At 51.3% G+C, this 18,889-nt stretch overlaps 1 protein-coding gene across 1 annotated transcript in view; it reads left to right on the forward strand.

The window, feature by feature from the left end:
• Positions 1-18,889, forward strand: part of MYO7A (myosin VIIA) — a 100,501-nt gene continuing 81,612 nt past the window's right edge. The window contains exons 1-3 of the mRNA XM_040258913.1: positions 1-78; positions 13,990-14,103; positions 18,173-18,325. Of these exons, the coding sequence (XP_040114847.1) occupies positions 61-78; positions 13,990-14,103; positions 18,173-18,325 (285 nt within the window). The 5' untranslated portion in view covers positions 1-60. The remainder of the gene's footprint in view (positions 79-13,989; positions 14,104-18,172; positions 18,326-18,889) is intronic.

Consider the following 18,889-nt stretch of genomic DNA (forward strand, 5'->3'; position numbering starts at 1 on the left):
CTCTTCCCCTGCAGAATCGTGTCTGGTCAGGCGGGCAGCAGGAGCATTTGACCAAGGACAATGGTGATTCTTCAGCAGGTGAGTGCTTCCCCCCACCCCACTGGCCTTCATCCTTCTATGCCAGGAACAGCCCTAGAAAACTCCTATCTATGCTTCAAAACCCAGGTGTGAAACTTTTCCTGACTCTCTCAGGCCCAGTCTAGAACTTCTCCCTCTGAGATGTCTGTTGGGGCCTCCCTTTCTCATTGCACTCACAGCACTGGTCAGAAATTATTTGTATATATCTCCAAATCCCTGGGTATTCCAGGTGGTGGAACAGCATGAGTAAAGGCCCAAATGTAGGAAAACTCTCGGGGAAAGAGAAGAAGAGTTTGGCAAGTCTACTGAAGTCAGACCCGGAAGCACCTTGAGCCTGCCTGGGGAGCAGTGAGGCGGGGATGACATGGCTGGTGCTGCAGCCCCTGGGTAACATGGGGAAGAAGCAGAGGTGCTGCCCCTAGCTGAGTCCTCCGGCCCCTCTTCTTTCCCAGGGTCACAATGGCCCCTGACCTTCAGCCCTTTCCCGTGACCAGCCCGAGGCTCTAATGAGCTCCTGGTCTCCAGAGCCAGGAATGTGGGCCTTGAGCCAGGTTGGCCTGGCACTAGGCCCCCGGACTGGTGGGGGTGTGCCCTTGGGGGCTTGGCCAGTGGCCTCATGTCCTTCAGGACCATCTGGGACCAATGGGCAGCCTCATCCGGCAGCTGCGTGTTTGAGTGTGAGTATATGGATTTGTGCGTGGGAAGGTAGGACTGGGAGAGACAGACTTCTGTCCTGGGGCTGGAGGAGACCCCCTCTAGAGCCCCTGGGCCTGAGAATCTGTTCAAAGGACTGTCAGAGATGGCCCAGACCACCAAAAGAAGGGAAGGTCACTATCACTGAGTGTTGGCTGGGTGCCAGGAACTGAGCTGCAGGCGGAGATGGGTGAATGGGGACATTTGCAGACTCCAGAGGAAAGGCCTGGGTCACCCATAGCCCCCAAGGGTGTTTTCCCTCAGGAGATCTCTGTCTCGCTGGCCACCATCCCCCAACCTGCCCCCAAACCCTGGCCCACCTACCCTGAACCTGGCTCTGCCCACCCCTCACACAGAAAGCACATTCCTGTTACTTCTCTGGTCCTGAATGGGGTCCCAGCTCTGGGGAGCCAGCCAGCCATACAGCCTTGAGCTCATCTTGGGCTTTGCTATTGATAAGTCAGTGGACTTTGAGTGCGTCCTTCAGCCTTCCTGAGCCTCAGTTTCCTTATCTGTCAAAACAAGGATAAAAACCTCCTTTGCCAGCCTGACTGCTGAGAAAATGAAATGCCCCGAGGGGTTCCGTCAAAGTGCTTCTTCTTTCACCTGCCTCCCAGGTCCCCCTCCCTCCTCCTGCCGCCCCTTGCCCGTCCGGAGCACTTGTCTCCCATCTCCTGGCTGACTTCTAAGGCCTCACTGTGACCACTGCCTTTGGGACCCTGCCCTGTCCTGCCCACATTAGAGTCAGGTCATACTCCACCTTCTTCGCCTACCTTACTGGGGCCTCCTGGTGAGCCCAGAAATGGGGGACAGCCTTCATCCTGCCCCTACTGCCTCTCAGCCCTGGTACCAGCCCTCTCAAAGATGGAGCTCTGTGCTGAATGAGTGAATGATTGTGGTTACACCCTCATTTGGTTTGAAGGGCTAGGGCATAATGATAGGTAGGCCTCACAGGGATATTTAAGAACGAAATATGATAGCATTAGACAATGCTTGCTCAGTGATGGACTCAGCTCAAAAAAGAGTAACTGCCACAATGACTACTACTAAAATCATATTAATAGCATTCCTGTGTATGAGGGTTTTCCATTCTTTTCTCTCTTTCACTTTACTTGGGATAAATTTTTGAGGAGACCACAGAGAATATGATGATTCTTGACCCATATGTAGAGTGTCCCATCCTAGCCTTTGTGTAGAGCCCCCATGAGAACCAGGCACCAAAAACATCTTCATAAAGATGTGTTAAGAATCCAAATCTCTCCACTTAGGAAAAAATTTTATTCATTTGCTAAGGATTCTAATTCTTTAAGTAGCATCCACATTGGTCCTACTATGTGCTGGGTACTCTCTATACTTGATTTCATTTTATTGTCATAAGGCAGTGAGGTAAGGATCTTTGTGCCAATATCTCAGGTGAAGAAATTGAAGCCCAGACAGAGTAATTTAGACACGAGCTGGGGCAGGTCCAGATAGGATAGGGAGCCACGCTGGTGAGGGGGGCAGCACGCAGGAGAGGAGACCTTGCAAGTGGGCTGCTGTGCAGGGTACAGGGGTGTGGTGCAAGGAGCGGGCACAGGGCTCAGGGGAGGAGCTCAGACTTCCCCTGCTGGGTGGAGTGACCACTGCCTTTGGGACCCTGCCCTCATGCCCTTGTTCAGCATGAGCTCCTTCCTAGGGACCCTGTGGTAGTCTGAGCAGACCCATCATGCTGATGGCTTTGGGAGTTGCAGGGTTGTGGGGGGAGTGTCTGGAGGTTCCTAGTGTGCCAGGAGCCACTTCCTCCAGCCACAGTCTCACTCACCCATCCAGCAAAGTGGCACTCAGCCCCTTCTCTGTACCAGGCTGGGCACAAAGGATGCAGAGATAAACTGACTGCTCCTTGTCCTGGAGGAGTTTCCAGACCAAAGAGGGAGACAGCTCTGAAACATAGCAAGGGTACCTCGTAAGCAGAACTGTGATAGCAGGAGTCCTGGGGGAGGCGGGGGTAGAGTTGGGTGGAAGGGATCTTGGGGATGGGGAGGCTTCTGTGATATGGGGTGGGTCGGGGGTGGTGGTGTCAGGGAAGTCTTTGAGGCGTTGTGGTAGCCCCTCACATACAGATGGGAGACTGTGGTCTCAGGGAGAGGGAATTGCCCCAAGTTGCAAGGCTAGCTAGTACTCGTGAGAACCCAGAGGTCCGTGGTACATGTAACCTGCTTCTTTGAGGACCTCGGGGAAGGCTGCTCTGCTTAAGTAAGATATGATTTCTGGCTCGATAGTGAGGCCAGTGGAGGGACTAGATGTACTTTGCCCGGATTCATAGATCAGAGTGAAGTTTGAAGATAAATTTGTGGACTGTTAGTAACAGTTGGATTAAGTCTTTTATTAAAATATAATGTTTTTCTTTGTCTGTTGTAACAGTTTCTGATTTAAAGTCCAACTTGTCAGATATTAGTATGGTCACCCCAGCTCTTTTTTGGTTACTCTTTGCTTGGATATATTTTTCTATCCTTTCGCTTTCAACCTATTTGTGTCTTTGGATTGAAAGTGAGTTTCTTATAGATATGACAGCATTTCGTTGGATTATGTTTTATTTTTTAGCCTATTATGCCGACTGCTACCGTTTAATTAGAGAGTTAAATTCATTTCCATTTAGACTTACTTCTGTCATTTTGTTATTTTTCTATATGTCATCTCTTCCCCCCCAACTCCTCTATGATGACTTTAAAATTTTTTTTATTTTATTTTTTATTGAAGTATAGTTGACTTACAATATTGCGTTAGTTTCAGGTACACAGAAAAGTGCTTCAGTTACACATAGATACAGACATACACATATATTTTTTCAGGTTCTTTTCCCTTATAAGTTATTATAAAGTACTGAATACAATTCCCTGGGTTATACAGTAGGTCCTTGTTGGGTTATCTATTTTATATATAGGAGTACATATCTACTATATCTAATCTCAAGCTCCTATTGTGTGTTTGATTTTTTTCCCCACTCTACTGTTTTGGTTCCCTTCTCATTCATTTCTCCCTCTCTCTCTAGCAGTTACTCTGGAGTTTACAGATTTTTTTTTCTACTGGGGTTTACAATTAACACCTTACATTTAATAACAAGCTAGTGGGGGTTAACACCAACGTAGCTTCAGTAGTATATAAAAGCTCTGCTCCTATACAGTTTCAGCCCTCTCTTTTTATAGTGTTACTGTCAGAAATTATGTCTTTATATGTATGAGCCCATTAACATAGATTTGTTATTTTATGCATTTGTCTTTTAAATCACATAGGAAAAAAGCAGAGTTACAAAACAAAAATAACAATAAGGCAGGCTTTTATATTTACCTTTGTAGTTACCTTACTGGATTCTTTATTTCTTTGGATGGCTTGAGTTGCTATCTAGCGCCATTTAATTTTAGCCTGAACGATTACTTTTGGCATTTCTTATGGAGCAGGTTTACTAGCTATAAACTCCCTCAATTTTTCTTTATCTGGGAATGTCTTAGTTTCTCTTTCACTTTCTAAAAAATGATTTATCTATTTATTTAACTTGACTGTGCTGGGTCTTCACTGCAGTGTGAGGGCTTTCTCTAGCTGTGGCAATGGGGGCTACCCCTCCCTGTGGTACCTGAACTCGTTGCGGAGGCTTCTCTTGCTGCAGAGCACAGGTTCTAGGCTCTTGGGCTTCAGTGGTTGCAGCGCATCAGCTCGGTAGTTGCATCTCTGAGGCTCTAGGGCGCAGGCTCAGAACTGTGGCTCGTGGGCTTAGTTGTTCCACAGCATGTGGAATCATCCGGGACCGGGGATTGGATCAGTGACCCCTGCGCTGGCAGGTGCATTCTTATCCCCTGTAGCACCAGGGAAGTTCAAGTTTCTCTTTCACTTTTTAAGGATATTTTTGCCACACACAGAACTGTTGTTTGAAATGCCTTTTTTTTGTTTTTTTTTTTCCTTTTTGCACTTTAAGTATATCATCCTACTGTCTTCTGGTCTCCACGGTTTCTGATGAGAAATTAGCAGCTAATCATATTGAAGATCCTTTGTATATGACGAGTTATTTCTCTCTCACTGTTTTTAAGGTGCTCTTTTCGTCCTTGTCTTTTGACAGTTTGATTATAGTGTGTCTCAGTGAGGATTTTTTTTGAGCTTATACTACCTGGAATTTATTGACCTTTATAGATGTGTAGATTTTCATATCTTTCATCGAGTTTGGGGAGTCTGGGGTCATTATATCTTCAAATATTCTTTCTGCCTCTCTCTCCTGTCCTTCTGGGATTCCCACTGTGCATATGTTGATCCACTTGATGGTATCTTGTAGGTTTCTTAGTCTCTCCTCATTTTTCTTAATCCTTTTTTATTTTTCTGCTGCTCAGACTGGATAATCTCCAAGTATCTTCAGGTTTGCTGATTTTTCTTTTTCCCTTTTCAAATCTGCTGATGACAACTCTACTGAATTTTTCATATTAGTTACTTTTGAACTCCAGAATTCTATTTGGTCCCTTTTTATAATTCCTGTTTCTTTACTGATATTCTCTGCTTGGTGAGATGTTGTTCTGGTTTCCTTCAGTCCTTTGTGCATATTTAAAACTGTTGATTAAAGTCTTTGTCTATTAAGTCCAATGTCTGGGCTTCCTCAGGGAAATTTTCTATCAACTTCTTTTTTTTCCTGTAAATGGGCCATATTTTATTATTTCTTTGCAACTCTCATTTTTTGTTGTTGTTGTTGAAAACTGGACATTTTGATTATTACAATGTGATAATTCTGGAAGTCAGATTCTCCGCCTCCTCAGGGTTTGTTGTTGCTGATTGTTTGTGAACTGTTGTTTTGTTTAATGACTTTTCTGAACTATTTTTATGATGACTACATTCTCCACTGTGTGTGGTCACTGAAGTCTCTAAACCACCAGAAGCCAAAAAAAAAAAACCAAAACTAGAAAATCTTGGTCTTTACAGCTGGGCTGTGCGTGTGTGTTTGGGTGTGACTTTAACACCCTGTCCGGTCATTTACAACTCGGCCTTAGCCTTTATTCCCTGTCTGCATGGAGCCTGAAGTCAATCAGAGGTGAGAGCTTATGGTCATCTCATGCTTTCTCTGAACATTTGTCCAATCCTGGTTGTGTACGTGGTCTTCTAGACTCCCTAGTATATGTTTTTCAAAGCCCTTTTTCTCTGAAGCATCTCATTCTGTCTTTCTTCCTGGCATTTTGAGCTTTTTTTTGGAGCTATTTTTGCTCCAATTTTTTTTTTTTTTCCCCCTAGAAGGCAGTGGATAGTTCATTTGTCTTTGGATGTTTTTGACCCCTGCCACACCCCTGCCCTCCGTGTTCCTACTTGGGGAATAAAGACAAGCTTTTAGCACTGTTCCTTCAGGGAGTCCCCAGACAGTTTAAAACCACCATAATTCTTTGATGTCAAGGTCTGTTCTGCTCCCTCTGACCCCAATAACCCCCAGCAGGGATACAGGCTGCCATCCTCATGGTGGAGGTGGGAGAAGGATGAGTAGGTTGAAGTACCACGAAGTTCTTCTGCTGGGTTTCAGTCACCTTTCTCTTCCTCAAGTGTTCCAATGGTGACTGTCAACTTGGGCATATTTTCTAGAGTTCTAGTAAAGTTGACTGACAATTTTTTGCTGGTTTTTGGTGTTTCTGAAGAGTTCTTGGCAGAGTTCTCTACTCTTTGCTGACATCGCTCGCTGATGACAATTGGCATAATTATTTCCTAAGAGGTTTTTTTTTTTTTTGTTCCAGCTTGCTATGCATCTTTGGTTAGTTCCCTTTTACCCCTTCTGAACCAAAGTCTCCCCATATTTAAAATTGGGGGGAGGGGGTCAGAACTGGACCACACGGTGGTATGGTGGAGGTGAAAGTGGCACTGTGGGAATGTGTGAGGTGCAAAAGAAGTAAAGAAAAGAGGGCAGGGAAGTGTGGGGACCAGGGGGCACGTGGCTAAGTGGAGCCTTGATGGCTGGGGTGGGGTGGGAAGAGGGAGGTGGAGGTGAAGCATTCCTGGTGGAGCACTCCGCACTCCTGGGAGGCCCTGTCCTGTGTGACCAGGCAGCCAGAGACAAGGCTCAGGGAGCCATGAACCCTGGCTCTGGGAGGGAAGCTGGTGTGACACCAGAAAGGGCCCCAGCGGCGTGAGATCTGCCTCCCAGGCTTGGGATGCATGCAACTTGCAGGGAAGGGGCCTACTCCCAGGCTTCAGCTCAGGAGTGGCCTGGGTACTTCAGGGTCGAGCAGCAGGTCCAGGTCAGGGAGGGCCAGCCTCTCAGTCCTCTACTGGCTCTCTGTCAGGGAGCCTCTCTCCATCAACCATCTTATTTTACCATCTCTTCCTTCTTACCTCTGCTTCTCTGTGCTTTGCTGTCCCCTCTTTGGGAACACTCTTCCCCTTCGTGTCTGCCTGAAAAATCACAATACCACAACAACATGACTTGCTTAGTTAGTAATAACTAATACTCATACAGCGTTTGCTCTAACAGGCACTGAGTTACACAGCCTGTTTAATCCTCGCAAGCACCTCCTGAGGTATTGTTAAACTGTCATTGAACTAATGAGAAAACAAAGGCGCAGAAAGGTTGAGGACCTTGCCCAGGGTCCTACAGCATTTGAATGGCCTTGCCAGCCTCTTGGTAGCCATGCTATCCTGTCTCTCCAGGGTTAAACTGTCCCTTATCTGGTGGTACCATCCTTATCTGTGTCTGGGTCTGTCCATCCCCCAGGCTGGAAGCTTTGAGGATGGTATCCCCTAAGCCTTAGTCTGAGCCTGTGAAGGTTGGTTAAATGGACAGATGGAAGGATAGAAGTCCATTCCCCAGCCTTCCCTTTGTGTCTTAGGGTCTGGTTCCTGTTTCCATGAACTCCCCTGAGTGGGCGGGCAGGGAAGGTTAGGTGTGCTTGTTCTGGGCTTAAGTTGGGGAAGGACCCCTGAGAGCAGGGTCCCTGAGGGGGCCCAGGAAGTAGCTGGGAATCACTGCAGTCAGTCAGCCATGTGCTGGATGGCAGAGCGCTGGGTCTTCAAGGCTGGAAAGGAGGTGGGGGTAGAAGGAAGGTCAGGTTCGGAGGGGCAGCTCCAGGTTCTGTGTGAGGCATCGCCGTCTCTTTCCTTGCCATTCCCCTGCTCCCCACCCTGGTTTGCTTGTCTAGAGCAGAAGGTTGGGTCTTCCAGAATTCCAGACAATGCTGAGGGCCAAAAATAAGACCTTGAAGAGTACGTAGGAGAAAAGAGGGGGAAGATAAAGCTAAGCAGGGAGAGCGGAGAAGGCAGGTGTAGGAGAGTCACAGGGCCTGGGCATCCCACGCCTTCTGGGTGGACAGTGACCACTGTGGCTTGCAGTCCAGCATGGAGCGGAGCCTGTGTGGCGGCCGGGACACAGGAGCCGTACTTGATGCCCATTGCTGGGTGAGTCTAAGCCCTTAGAGGTGTCTAGCTGTCCTGGAGACCAGGGGCTGCCCTCCTGTAGGCCTCAGTGCCTCCTCTTTGAGCTGGAGGTCACCCACTGGGTGGCCTGGGAGGGTGGGGGAGGACCAGAGACAGACTCTTCCAGGCTTTCCCCACAGAGGCCCCTCCCCCTCCAACCTCAATACTTCTTTCCACCCTCACTCCCCAGAGGCAGTTATGGGACCAGAAAGATCTTTGATGCCGCTCACCTTTAATCTTAAAAAATTCACTAAGTGTATTGCGTTCTATTCCAAAACATCCCTACGTTTCTTTCTGTAGAAAATACACTGATTTTCTTCAAAGCTGCAGTCAAGGTGAGGTTCCAGGGGTCTCTTTTATGCCCAGCCCTGCAGCCTGGTTCCTGGGTGCCACAGGCTGAGGTCCCAGTGAGGCCAGCCCGGAATCCCCAGTGATGTCAGGGGGTTGGGGTCCAGCCAAGGGTGGGAGGGGGCAAAGCGGCCCGGGGGCCCCCCTCCCAGTTCCCGCCTGCAGCCGTCACCTAAGCCGCCGTTGCCATGGGCCCACGGCAGATGGCTGGGTTTAGGGTTCCCCGGCGCGCACGGGATTAGGTGAATTAGGGAGCCCGAGACGTGCTGCCACTGTAGCCGGCCGCCACCAGGCCCTCGGCGCCATGGAGCCCCCCGCCCACCCCGCCGACCCCGCAGACCCCAGCGACCCTGCAGAGGCGCGGACCAAGCAGCCGGGCAAGGGCAAGTGGGCGCTGGTGCGCAGCCTGAACCAGGCGCTGAAGACATACGCGGTCCTGCCGGTGAGCCCCGGGTCCGGAGGGGGGAGGACGCGCCTTTTAGAAGCCGGCGGGCTACAGGGTCGCAAAACCCCAGGGTGCACACAGACTCCTAGCGTGCACTTGGCTCCCTCGCTTCTCCTCTGAGCCGGGAGCTTCTGGAGCTGGAAAACGGGAGGTGCCCAGAAGGGGATTCCCTGCCTTTGCCCCGGTCCAGAGCAGGGAGCGCCTCCAGGTGCCCTGAGGCAGCTCGGTGGACATTTGTGGACTGACTGGTAGAAGGAAAGTGTGGCCTGCGAGTCCCCTCCTTCCCTGAAGGTTAGCAACAGAACACTTCCTTACTCACCCACTCTGCTAGTTGGACCATCTTTCCCACCTGTGAAAACAAGGCTAAGACCACCAGTGTCCCAGAGTGATTTTGAGGATAAAGGAGGGGATGCCTGCGTGCTCTGGAGAAGGCAATGGCAACCCACTCCAGTACTCTTGCCTGGGAAATCCCATGGACGGAGGAGCCTGGTGGGCTATAGTCCATGGGGTTGAGAAGAGTCTGACAGGACTGAACGACTTCACTTTCACTTTTCACTTTCATGCACTGGAGAAGGAAATGGCAACCCGCTCCAGTGTTCTTGCCTGGAGAACCCCAGGGACGGGAGCCTGGTGGGCTGCCGCCTGTGGGGTCACACAGTCGGACACGACTGACGTGACTTAGCAGCAGCAGCAGCCTGCATGCTCAGCGTCTTCAGTCGTGTCTGACTGTGCGACTCCATGGACTGTAGCCCGCCAGGCTCCTCTGTCCATGGGATTCTTCAGGCAAGAATACTGGAGTGGGTTGCCATGCCCTTCTCCAGGGGATCTTCCCCATCCAGGGATCGAACCCTCTTCTCGGTCTCCTGTATTGCACCAGGGAATTCTTTACCTGCTGAGTCACCAGGGAAGCCTCTAAGAGGGGGAAGTAGGGGGGACATGTCCTAAAACAGACTTGTTTTCATTTTACAAACAGCAACTGAACCTCAAACCCTTCCGCAGGGGAGGGAGGAGACACAGAGACTAAGGCCTTGAGGGGGAGTCAGCATTGATCTGATCCTGGGTTCATGCCTAGGGGGAAGGCAAGTGGACATCAAGGACAACTCCTCTTTGCATGGGTCCCTTATCTTTCCAAGCACTGACTCCTTCCATTTTAAGGCTGGGGAACACTAAGACCCAGAAAGACAGAAAGACTTAGTCAAAGTCACACAGCATTGATGGCAGAACTGGGGCCTGAATCCAGAACTCTTTACCATGTGTTTGTGGTGGATGTGGGCTAGGGTTGTGAAGTGCCCTTGAGGACATTTGGGCAAATCCATCTAGGAAGCCGCTGTGTGGGGGCTGGGAGCCACTCATCCGACGGTGGAGAAGCTGTTACTTTCTCCAGTTTACACAGCCACGCAGGGGCAGGAGTCTCACAAATGGAACTTTTGATTTGGGGAAAGTGTCCCAGTGGGGTTCTCCTGACAATGGGATGGTAGTGTTGTAGGAATGGGGCCAGATGCAGTCACGGGCTGCCTGGAGTCCGGTTGTGGGGAGAAGCCAGTGGGTTTAGACCTGAGCCCAATGCTCCTTTCCTCTCCTCCCGCCCCTCAAAAAAGTGTCATGTTCTTTAACATCTTCCCTCCTCCCCTCCTTCCTTCACCCATCAGCATTTCCTGACCCACCTTGTTTTGGGATCGGGCTCTGCCCTGAACTTGTTTGCAGTCTCATGAGTAACTGATCTGATGAGTGGTGGTGGCCAAATCACTTTCTCTCTCTGAGCCTCAGTTTCCTCATCTGTAAAATGGGGACCCTTACAATCCAGCTGCATTCTCATGCCCCAGGTACTTTCCATGGGACAGTGGGAACTGTCTTCTCAGAGGTTCTCAGGCCCCCGAGTCTTCTTGGAAGCTTCTTGGCTGCCGTTTTTGCTTCTTTCCTTAAGTTCAGATCAAGAGAAGAGAAAATCAAGTCATTGCACTCCTGATGACAGTCCTTGGCTAGGAGGGTTCTAAAGTGACTTCTGTTTGCTTTGGTGCCCCTAGCTGGAGTTTCCAGTTTGCATTTTGGGTCCACTAAGTGTCTCTTCCAGACCCGGGTTCAATCCCTGGGTCGGGAAGATCCCCTGGAGAAGGAAATGGCAATCCACTCCAGTACTATTGCCTGGAAAATCCCATGGACATAGGAGCCTGGTAGGCTACAGTCCATGGGGTCGCAAAGAGTCGGACACGACTGAGCGACTTCACTATCCTATCCTATAAGTGTCTCTAGGCAGGAACCCTATTAGTGCTTCCTGTTCTGCTTACAGAACTGGGCTCAGGGCGGGGCCCTAGGGTGGGGTGTTGGGAGACAGGACTGGATTTGGAGTTTGCCAGTCTTGGGCTTCATTCCTGGTTCTGCCACAAAACACCTGTGTGACCTTGGGCATGGGTCTTGACCTCTTTGAGGAGATGACGTAGAGGTGGAATCCTCTGTTGAAGCATTGTCATGAGGTTCAATGAGACGGTTACTTCCAGGGAAGCGTGTCAGTCACTACCTTGGCTGCTGCAGGGGTATTGAGTGTGCAGGGGTATTGGTACTGGTGCCTCAGCCCACCACTGCCAGCCTCCGGGAATCAGGTAGTCTCTCCTTTTCTCTCTCACACACATGAACTCTGTCATGCGCTCCCTCTTACACACTCACACCCATGCTCACACACACACTCTCTCACATTCTGGTTTGGTTCTGGGGAATCACAGATGGAAGACTCAGATCAGCCCTGCCCTCAAGGGGCTGCAGGCTAATGAGGAGTGGGCACATACAGTGATGACCCAGCCTGGTGCAGGCTGTAAGGGGCAAGCCCAGGGGCCCTGGAGTCTGGAGGAATGCCTGAGTTCTCTTCTCAGGATGAAGTTTTTAAAAATGTAAATGCATCGTGCCAACCTCTCCTGCTTCAAAATCTTCCAATAGCTTCTTGTCCTACTTAAAGTCCAACTTCCGTCCATGGCTCACGGGGCCCTATGTGCCCGCTGCCCACATCCTCCGAGTGCCCCCTCATCTAGCATCAACCTGGGGCTCCCCTTACCTGACCCTCTGCTTTCCCTTTACTGCTCTGTCCCCAGAGTCAGGAGTGAAACTGGCCCACAGCAGGCTCTCCACAAATGACTGAACTAACTTCAGGGGGCGAGGAGGAGGAGCAAAGAGGTGGGGCAGTGAGGAGGGGTTGGGAAGAGTTGCTATTTGCTCTTGGATAAATGTCCACTCAGTGGAAAGATGGGGGTGGGGGAGGTGGAGCAGGGATGTGTCTGGTGGTCCTGGGTCAGCACTTAGAGAGGGCAAGGAGTGTGGCAGGAAACATAACTTGGATTTGGGATTAAAGCAGTCGTGAGCATTAAATAGGGCAGTTTATGGGAAGCAACCATACAGCCTGGGCCAACAGTAGACACTCAGCAAACACATGAGTTCTCCTCTCCTCCCTAAGGCTCTCCAAAGTTTCTTAGTTTTTCTGGGAGAAAGCTTGGGTTTGCAGCTACCATGTTTCTAACTGTGCTGACCTCCCACGAAGGGAAGTTCATAGTGTCAGCTGGGGCTGAAAAGTAGCTGGTTCTGATGGGAAGAGGAAGCTGAAACAGTGACCAAACAGTACCAAAGTTGGCTTTGGTACTCAACAAGCCCACCCCTCCCTGAGGCATGTGGAAACTGAGCTTCAAAGAGGTCAGGGACTTGTCTGAGGTCCCAAGCAGGTCCCCAAGCCCAGTCTCATAGCCCAGAGCTGTTTCCACGGGGCCATTCCCATGGGCTGATTTCTAACTGCCGCTTGATATTTTTATTAGAATGTCCAGGTTCTTTTACCCTCTAGGGAATTTGGGAACCACCCAAAAAGAAGACTCTTATTAAGATTAGAATAAAATTCAAACTTTCACCTCCATGTGAATAAGAATCTATGAGTCCTGGTTCTTGCCCACCTCTCTTATCAGGCCTTCCTTCCTGCCTCAGGGCCTTTGCCCTTGTCATTTCCTCTGCCCAGATTTCCACTCTTGCTCTTTCCTAGCCTGTCTGCTTCTCACCCTTCGGGTTTCAGGTCAGAGGTTTCCTCCACAGAGTGACTTCCCCAGCTATTGAATCTCTGCTTGGCTGGCCTGGTCATTCTCCAGCACTGGGATCACCGTCATCACCACACTACAGCCATCCCGAGGGACTATTACTTGCTCAGTTGTTTGTTTTCTGCCTCCTTCCAACCCAAACGTACTTCCTCAGGTTTTTTCTGGCTCCTCCCAACTAGAATGTGGACTCCATGCTCCCTGCTTGGTCTCCAGCATTTAAATCCATCAGTCCCTCGTACCTAGTAGGTGCTCAGTACATGCGTGTTTGATGCCAGTGCTGAAAGGTGGTTCTTCTAAATCTGTTCGCTGACTCTGGGCTGCAGATGTGGCTTCCGTGCATGCTCACTGAGCATGTAGTGAGAACCAGGCCCTGTGCCGGATGCTGCAAGGGACACAGATGTGACGCTCTGCCCGCCCTCAAGTGACACTGTCGGGCTGTCCCCACAAGCCAGGAGACAGTGTGGCTGAGTGATGTCCATGTGTGGCACGGGGCCCAGCAGTGTCACTGCAGGGAAGTCATAGCTGTGACTGTGAGTGTTGACCTTAGAGGTGATGGAGGCTGTTTGAATGTCCAGGGGAACACCTCCTTTAGGATGGAGGGGAAGTGGTTTGGGTGCTTCGGTGTTTCTGCCTAAACCTCAAAGAGTCTACTGTACCTGTATGTGATGTAGAGTCTTGGGGAGAGGCGGGCTTTGGACAGGCCTGGGTTTGAAGCTGCTCAGCTGTGTGGTCTCAGCTGTTCTCCTCTCTGAGCCTCTGCTTATTCATCTGTACACTGGGGACAGTCATGACACTGTGTAAGTGCCCAACCGAGGACCAGGCACCAAAGCTTCCACAGGTGCTGCTTCTCTTCTCTTCTGTGGTTGATGCAAGAGCTGCTGGTGGGGGGTGGGGGGTGGGCACAGCACCACTTGGAAGGTGTTCCTGATGCCCCTCTCTGCTCACCTGGGACTCTCTCACCCACAGGGCGACTACGTCTGGATGGACCTGAGATCCGGGCAGGAGTTTGATGTGCCCATTGGCGCGGTGGTGAAGCTCTGTGATTCTGGGCAGATCCAGGTGGTGGACGATGAAGGCAATGTGAGTAGCCTGTTACCATCCCGCCCCCATGCCTTGACAGGGGCACAGGCTGGCGGTCCCTGATGCAGGGATGTAGCAGGGACTGACCTCAGGGGGTTGGAGACAGTTCCTGGTCCCCACTTCTGCCTTTCAGAGCTCCCTTCCTCCATGGAGTTTTCCTGACGGCTCCCATGAGAAGGAACCTCCCTTTTGCCCCACGATACTTGTTCTAATTTCCATAAGTACTTTGGTCCTTTCTGCCTGGTATTAGAGATGTGTGTCTGTGTGGATGTGTGCGTGTATATGGTGGGGGCAGGGAGGTGGCACTAGACTGGGTGCTCCTCAGGTTCAGGGATGCTTTGGGGTCAGAGAGACTGGATTCAAATCCCATCCTGCTCACTTGACACCCAAGCTATGCAACCTTGGCCAAATCTCTTTCCCTTCTGAACCTCAGTTTCCCTCTCTGTAAAATGGAGATAACGACAACTATCTCACAGGGTTATTGACTCAGAAAATGGGGAGGTGCTCTGAAAACAGCCAGTCTGGTTCTGTGGCGTTATAGCATCAGATGAATTCACTGTCCACCCCAGTGCTGCCCGGGAAGCAGTCTAACAGTTGAACACTTTATCTCTTGTGACTCTGAAGGAAAGGGACACTGAAAGTGTAAGTTTCAGAGGCAGTGAGAGTGGGGCCTGGGGACGGAAGGAAAGATCTAAAGTCAGGTCCTGTCTTAGAGAAGGTGGGTGGGTGGCCCGGAAGAGGGGAAGCCTGGGAACTCTGGATGTGTGTTCATGGGCATGGCACATGTGTATGTGGCGGAGGCGTGTGTAAATGTGGTGCGGAGTATAAGGCTGTGGTTTGGGAGAGATGTGAGGGACCAGGGAGATTCAGTTCACCATAATTTGGGTTGTACCCAATGCTTTGGGTGGCGCTGGGGACATAGAGAGCCTCCAAGTCTGATGGAAGTGAAAGGATGCAGTGACTTGGAGAAGAAGGCTCTGTTAGGGGTTGGGATGGGCTCTGGATCCTGGAGGCCCAGTACTGGCCATGGAAAGGTGGGGGCATCATTATTACTTAACCCTGCAGCCTCCAGAGGTACCAGCCTTGGGGTCTGCAAAGCCCTTTGACCCACGGTCTGTCTTTAAGTCCTCACAGTGTGTGTGAAAGGCAGGGAGGACAGCCTCTGTGATCTCAAGGGGAAACTGGAGTCCAGGAGTGACCCCAGGACCACTCACACTAGTGAGCTAGTGAGGGATGCTGCCGTGAGGGGCCAGGATCCAGGGCCTCCGGCCCTGTGTGTGTGTTTCCTCTCCCGACATCTCAGTGGCGACTTTGGAGCTCTGGTTCTGTTAACCACACTTTTGTCCCCTGGGCTTTAGAAGCAGAGTGCCTGCAGTGTCATCCCAGAGGCTCCAGTTCCAGGGCCCTCTAGGAAGCCCCTGTGAGGCGGCAGGTGCAGAAGGGGGGCCCGGGTTTGCCTGGCAGCACAGATAGGTCCAGGAACCAGCCTGGACCCCCCAGGGCGGGGCCCAGGGACTCTGCCTGCAGGCTTGAGTTTCACCTGGGTCGTGTTGCATGTCAGATGGTGTCCCGTAACTGTGTCATCAGGTCCCAGAGATCCACCCCCACTCGCCCCGACAGAGGCTCTGAGAATGGGGGCTGCAGAGTGGGGAGGAATGTGACTGGCTGGCTGGGAACAGGATGGGGCCTGCGTTTGCTTCAGTGGCGCTGGGCCCCGGGGGTGGGGGGGTGCGGTTTCTGGCCTCTTCTTTCACCACCTTTTCCCACCCCCATTCTCTCCCTAATCCATCTCCATGCTGTCATCTTTGACCTGTCTGTCTGCCACAGAATCCCCCAACCTGAGGCCAGGTGAGTCACATCTGGTTCCCTGGAGCACACGAAGCTCTCCCTAGAGAATTTTTTCTATGAAGATGTGCTGAATGAGTGAGAGGCCATGGTTCCCATCTTCACTGAAGTGCTAATACTCTGCTTTTGTCCAGGCCATTCTTATTGCCGGACATACCCCTTCTTCCCCTCCTCTGCAGAGCACATGGTCCCTGTCTCTCTGAATTCATTGCCAGGTCAGCTCTTTCCCTAATGTGTCCCCAGGCCTCTCTGTTTCTCACTGGTATGCCTTCAGGGCCAGGCCTCAGTTTCTGTCCTGGTTACACTTTGGTCTGTGTGGTAGGTGTCTGTGGACATTGACCTGAAGGGTGCTGACCTCAGCTGGGAGACTCTCCATGCAGGAAAGGAGTGGGGAGAGGCTCAGCTCTGCCGTTTAACTGAGCAGAGCACTTTACCTCTCTAGTGTACAGCCTCACTGTAAAACAGGTCCAGTAATTCCACGATGCAATGTTAAGAGGAACAAATGAGAATATACATCTCTTTTGCAACAAAAACTAGAAGGCGTTAGAGTGATAATACCCAGGACTGGTTGATCAGTTACCAGGTACTAGGGCTTTTTAGACCTGGCAGGAGTGAAACAAAAGTTGACCACTGTCATATCTATTAACCCTCCCAACATCCCTAAGAAACGGGGATTGTTATTCTCATCCCCATTTCATAGATGAGGTCATAGAGGTTCAGGGAGCAAACTGACATGCAGAGGGCTACGGGTCTTGAGGAGGCTGAGCTACCTCTTAACTCTGGGCTGAAGTGTCCTGCGGAGGAATTATGGAAACAGAGGCTGGGGTTGAGTGGGGAAGGCAGACAACCTGCCTGGCAACCTCTCCCCTCTGGCCCATGCTAGGGCCTAGGACCAAGTAGGGAAAGGGAATTTTCCAATTGGATCAACTTTTATCAAGAAATGGGGTGGAAGAGAGGAATGTTCCACCCGGGATTGGAAAGTCTAGGAGGGTTCTCTGATCTCACCCTCCAGCCCATTCACGTCAGGGCTGTGTGAGGGCCTGACCTGGAATGCAATGCCCCTGGCCCAGGAAGTGCCTTGAAATGCCAGGGAAACTGGAGTCATTGGCAGTGGCTAGCCTGTCCCTGAGCTCTCTGAGGGCCTTGGTCCTCTGATCCTGTTTTCTCATGTGAAGTAAGGGAGCTGGAAGAGGGGACTTGTGGGGTCTCTCCAGGACTAGGACTTGGCTTTTAATTCAGACTTGGTTCCTAGCAGTCAGAAGTCAGCCATCTGTTCATCAGGGATTCTCTGCCCTGTCTTTGTGTCTGGCCCCTGTTTGAAGCACTGTGAACCAGGTTATAGCAAACATGGAACCTAACCACCCAGGCTTGGGGAAAATTGAGGGGTCAGGGCCAGAACCGTGTTCACACAATGGTAACCCAGTGTGACCACTGCCTTGCAGTGGGAAACCCGGGGTGTGTGGGGGCCTAGAGGAGGCCCTGACCCAGCCGTGGGAACCCTGACTCCTGCCTGGTCCTCAGGCTCCTATGGTTCTGGCATTTGGGAATAGGGAGAGGGAGCCAGAGGTCTTTGGAGGTTTGACTCAGGTTATAGCCATACCACAGAGCACAGGAGCGATTCCCATTTCTCTGAGAGGTGAGGATTGTGAGTAGAGGGTGCTGGAGACCTCCGAGGGGAGGTGAGGATTCCAACAGTCAGAGGAAACCAGGGCTTTGCAAGCTCTATGAACAAGCCGAGGCGATTGCCCAGATGTGCAACCATCTGCCACCCCGTGGCAGCAGGCAGATGGTGCAGTAGTATTGCACTAACTGAGTAGCTCTTTGTACTACTGTTTACTGGGGTTTGGATCTGAAATCAAGTCTAACTCCAATTATTACACTTTTCACTGCATCCTATAAACTGACTGGAGAGACTAATCCCTTTTATGACGGCCACAAGGTAGGGCCAAAGTCCCAGCCATATCCACCTCTAAGGTCTGCAAAGAATTCCCTAAGAGGAGGAAGAGCGCTCCATGGAGGTTAACAGTGGGTGGTATCACTTTTACTCTTTTACTCGTGGGAATCAACCTGTTAGAACCGATAGTGTTTGGCCGCAGGTGAGGACAAGGCCCTTATGGGGTCGCAGAGATCCGGGGTTCCCGTCCCTCCCGGGACCCTTCCCTGGCAGAGTGCAGCCTGTGTCCCAGGAGGACGAGCTGACGTTAGCCACTGTGCATCTCCGCAGGAACACTGGATCTCCCCGCAGAACGCCACACACATCAAGCCCATGCACCCCACGTCGGTCCACGGCGTGGAGGACATGATCCGCTTGGGGGACCTCAATGAAGCCGGCATCCTGCGCAACCTGCTCATTAGATACCGAGACCATCTCATCTACGTGAGTCTTGCCCGACCAGCCAGCCGCCCCGCCTACCTTCGGTCCCTCCACTTGTAGCCCTGCCCCGCCCCGCCTCCACAGCTGGCCTACTGGGATCAGGGAGTCAGCCCCTGCCCACAGCCGCTCTGTCTGTGGCTTATCTTCTCTTTTGGTCTGGATGGCAACCCCCTCCAGTGTTCTCCCCTGGGGAATCCCATGGACAGAGGAGCCTGGCAGGCTACAGTTCATGGGGTCACGAAGAGTCTGACACGACTGAGCGACTAACACTTTCTTGGGTGGTCTGTGATTGCAGAATGGGAATTTTTTCCCACAGGTTCCTGTGCCTCTGTAGGGAGACTGCTGAAACTGCTGGGAGACCAGACCAGGCAGGGGAGGGCAACAGGCTTGGTGCTTTGCCCAGGGATGGGCTTTCCCTGGGTTTGTGGTGGGGTCAGGACCTGCCATGGGTCTTCCAAGGTCAAGAGGAAGATGGGTTGGAAGTCTGTATCCTCAGGAAGGGGATGGAGGATGAAACTCGCTCCTGAATCCCCCAAAACCCTGATAATAGAACCTGTCATACACACA

Source organism: Oryx dammah, unplaced genomic scaffold (assembly GCF_014754425.2).
Source record: "Oryx dammah isolate SB20612 unplaced genomic scaffold, SCBI_Odam_1.1 HiC_scaffold_17, whole genome shotgun sequence".
In the NCBI taxonomy this organism is placed as follows: domain Eukaryota; kingdom Metazoa; phylum Chordata; class Mammalia; order Artiodactyla; family Bovidae; genus Oryx; species Oryx dammah.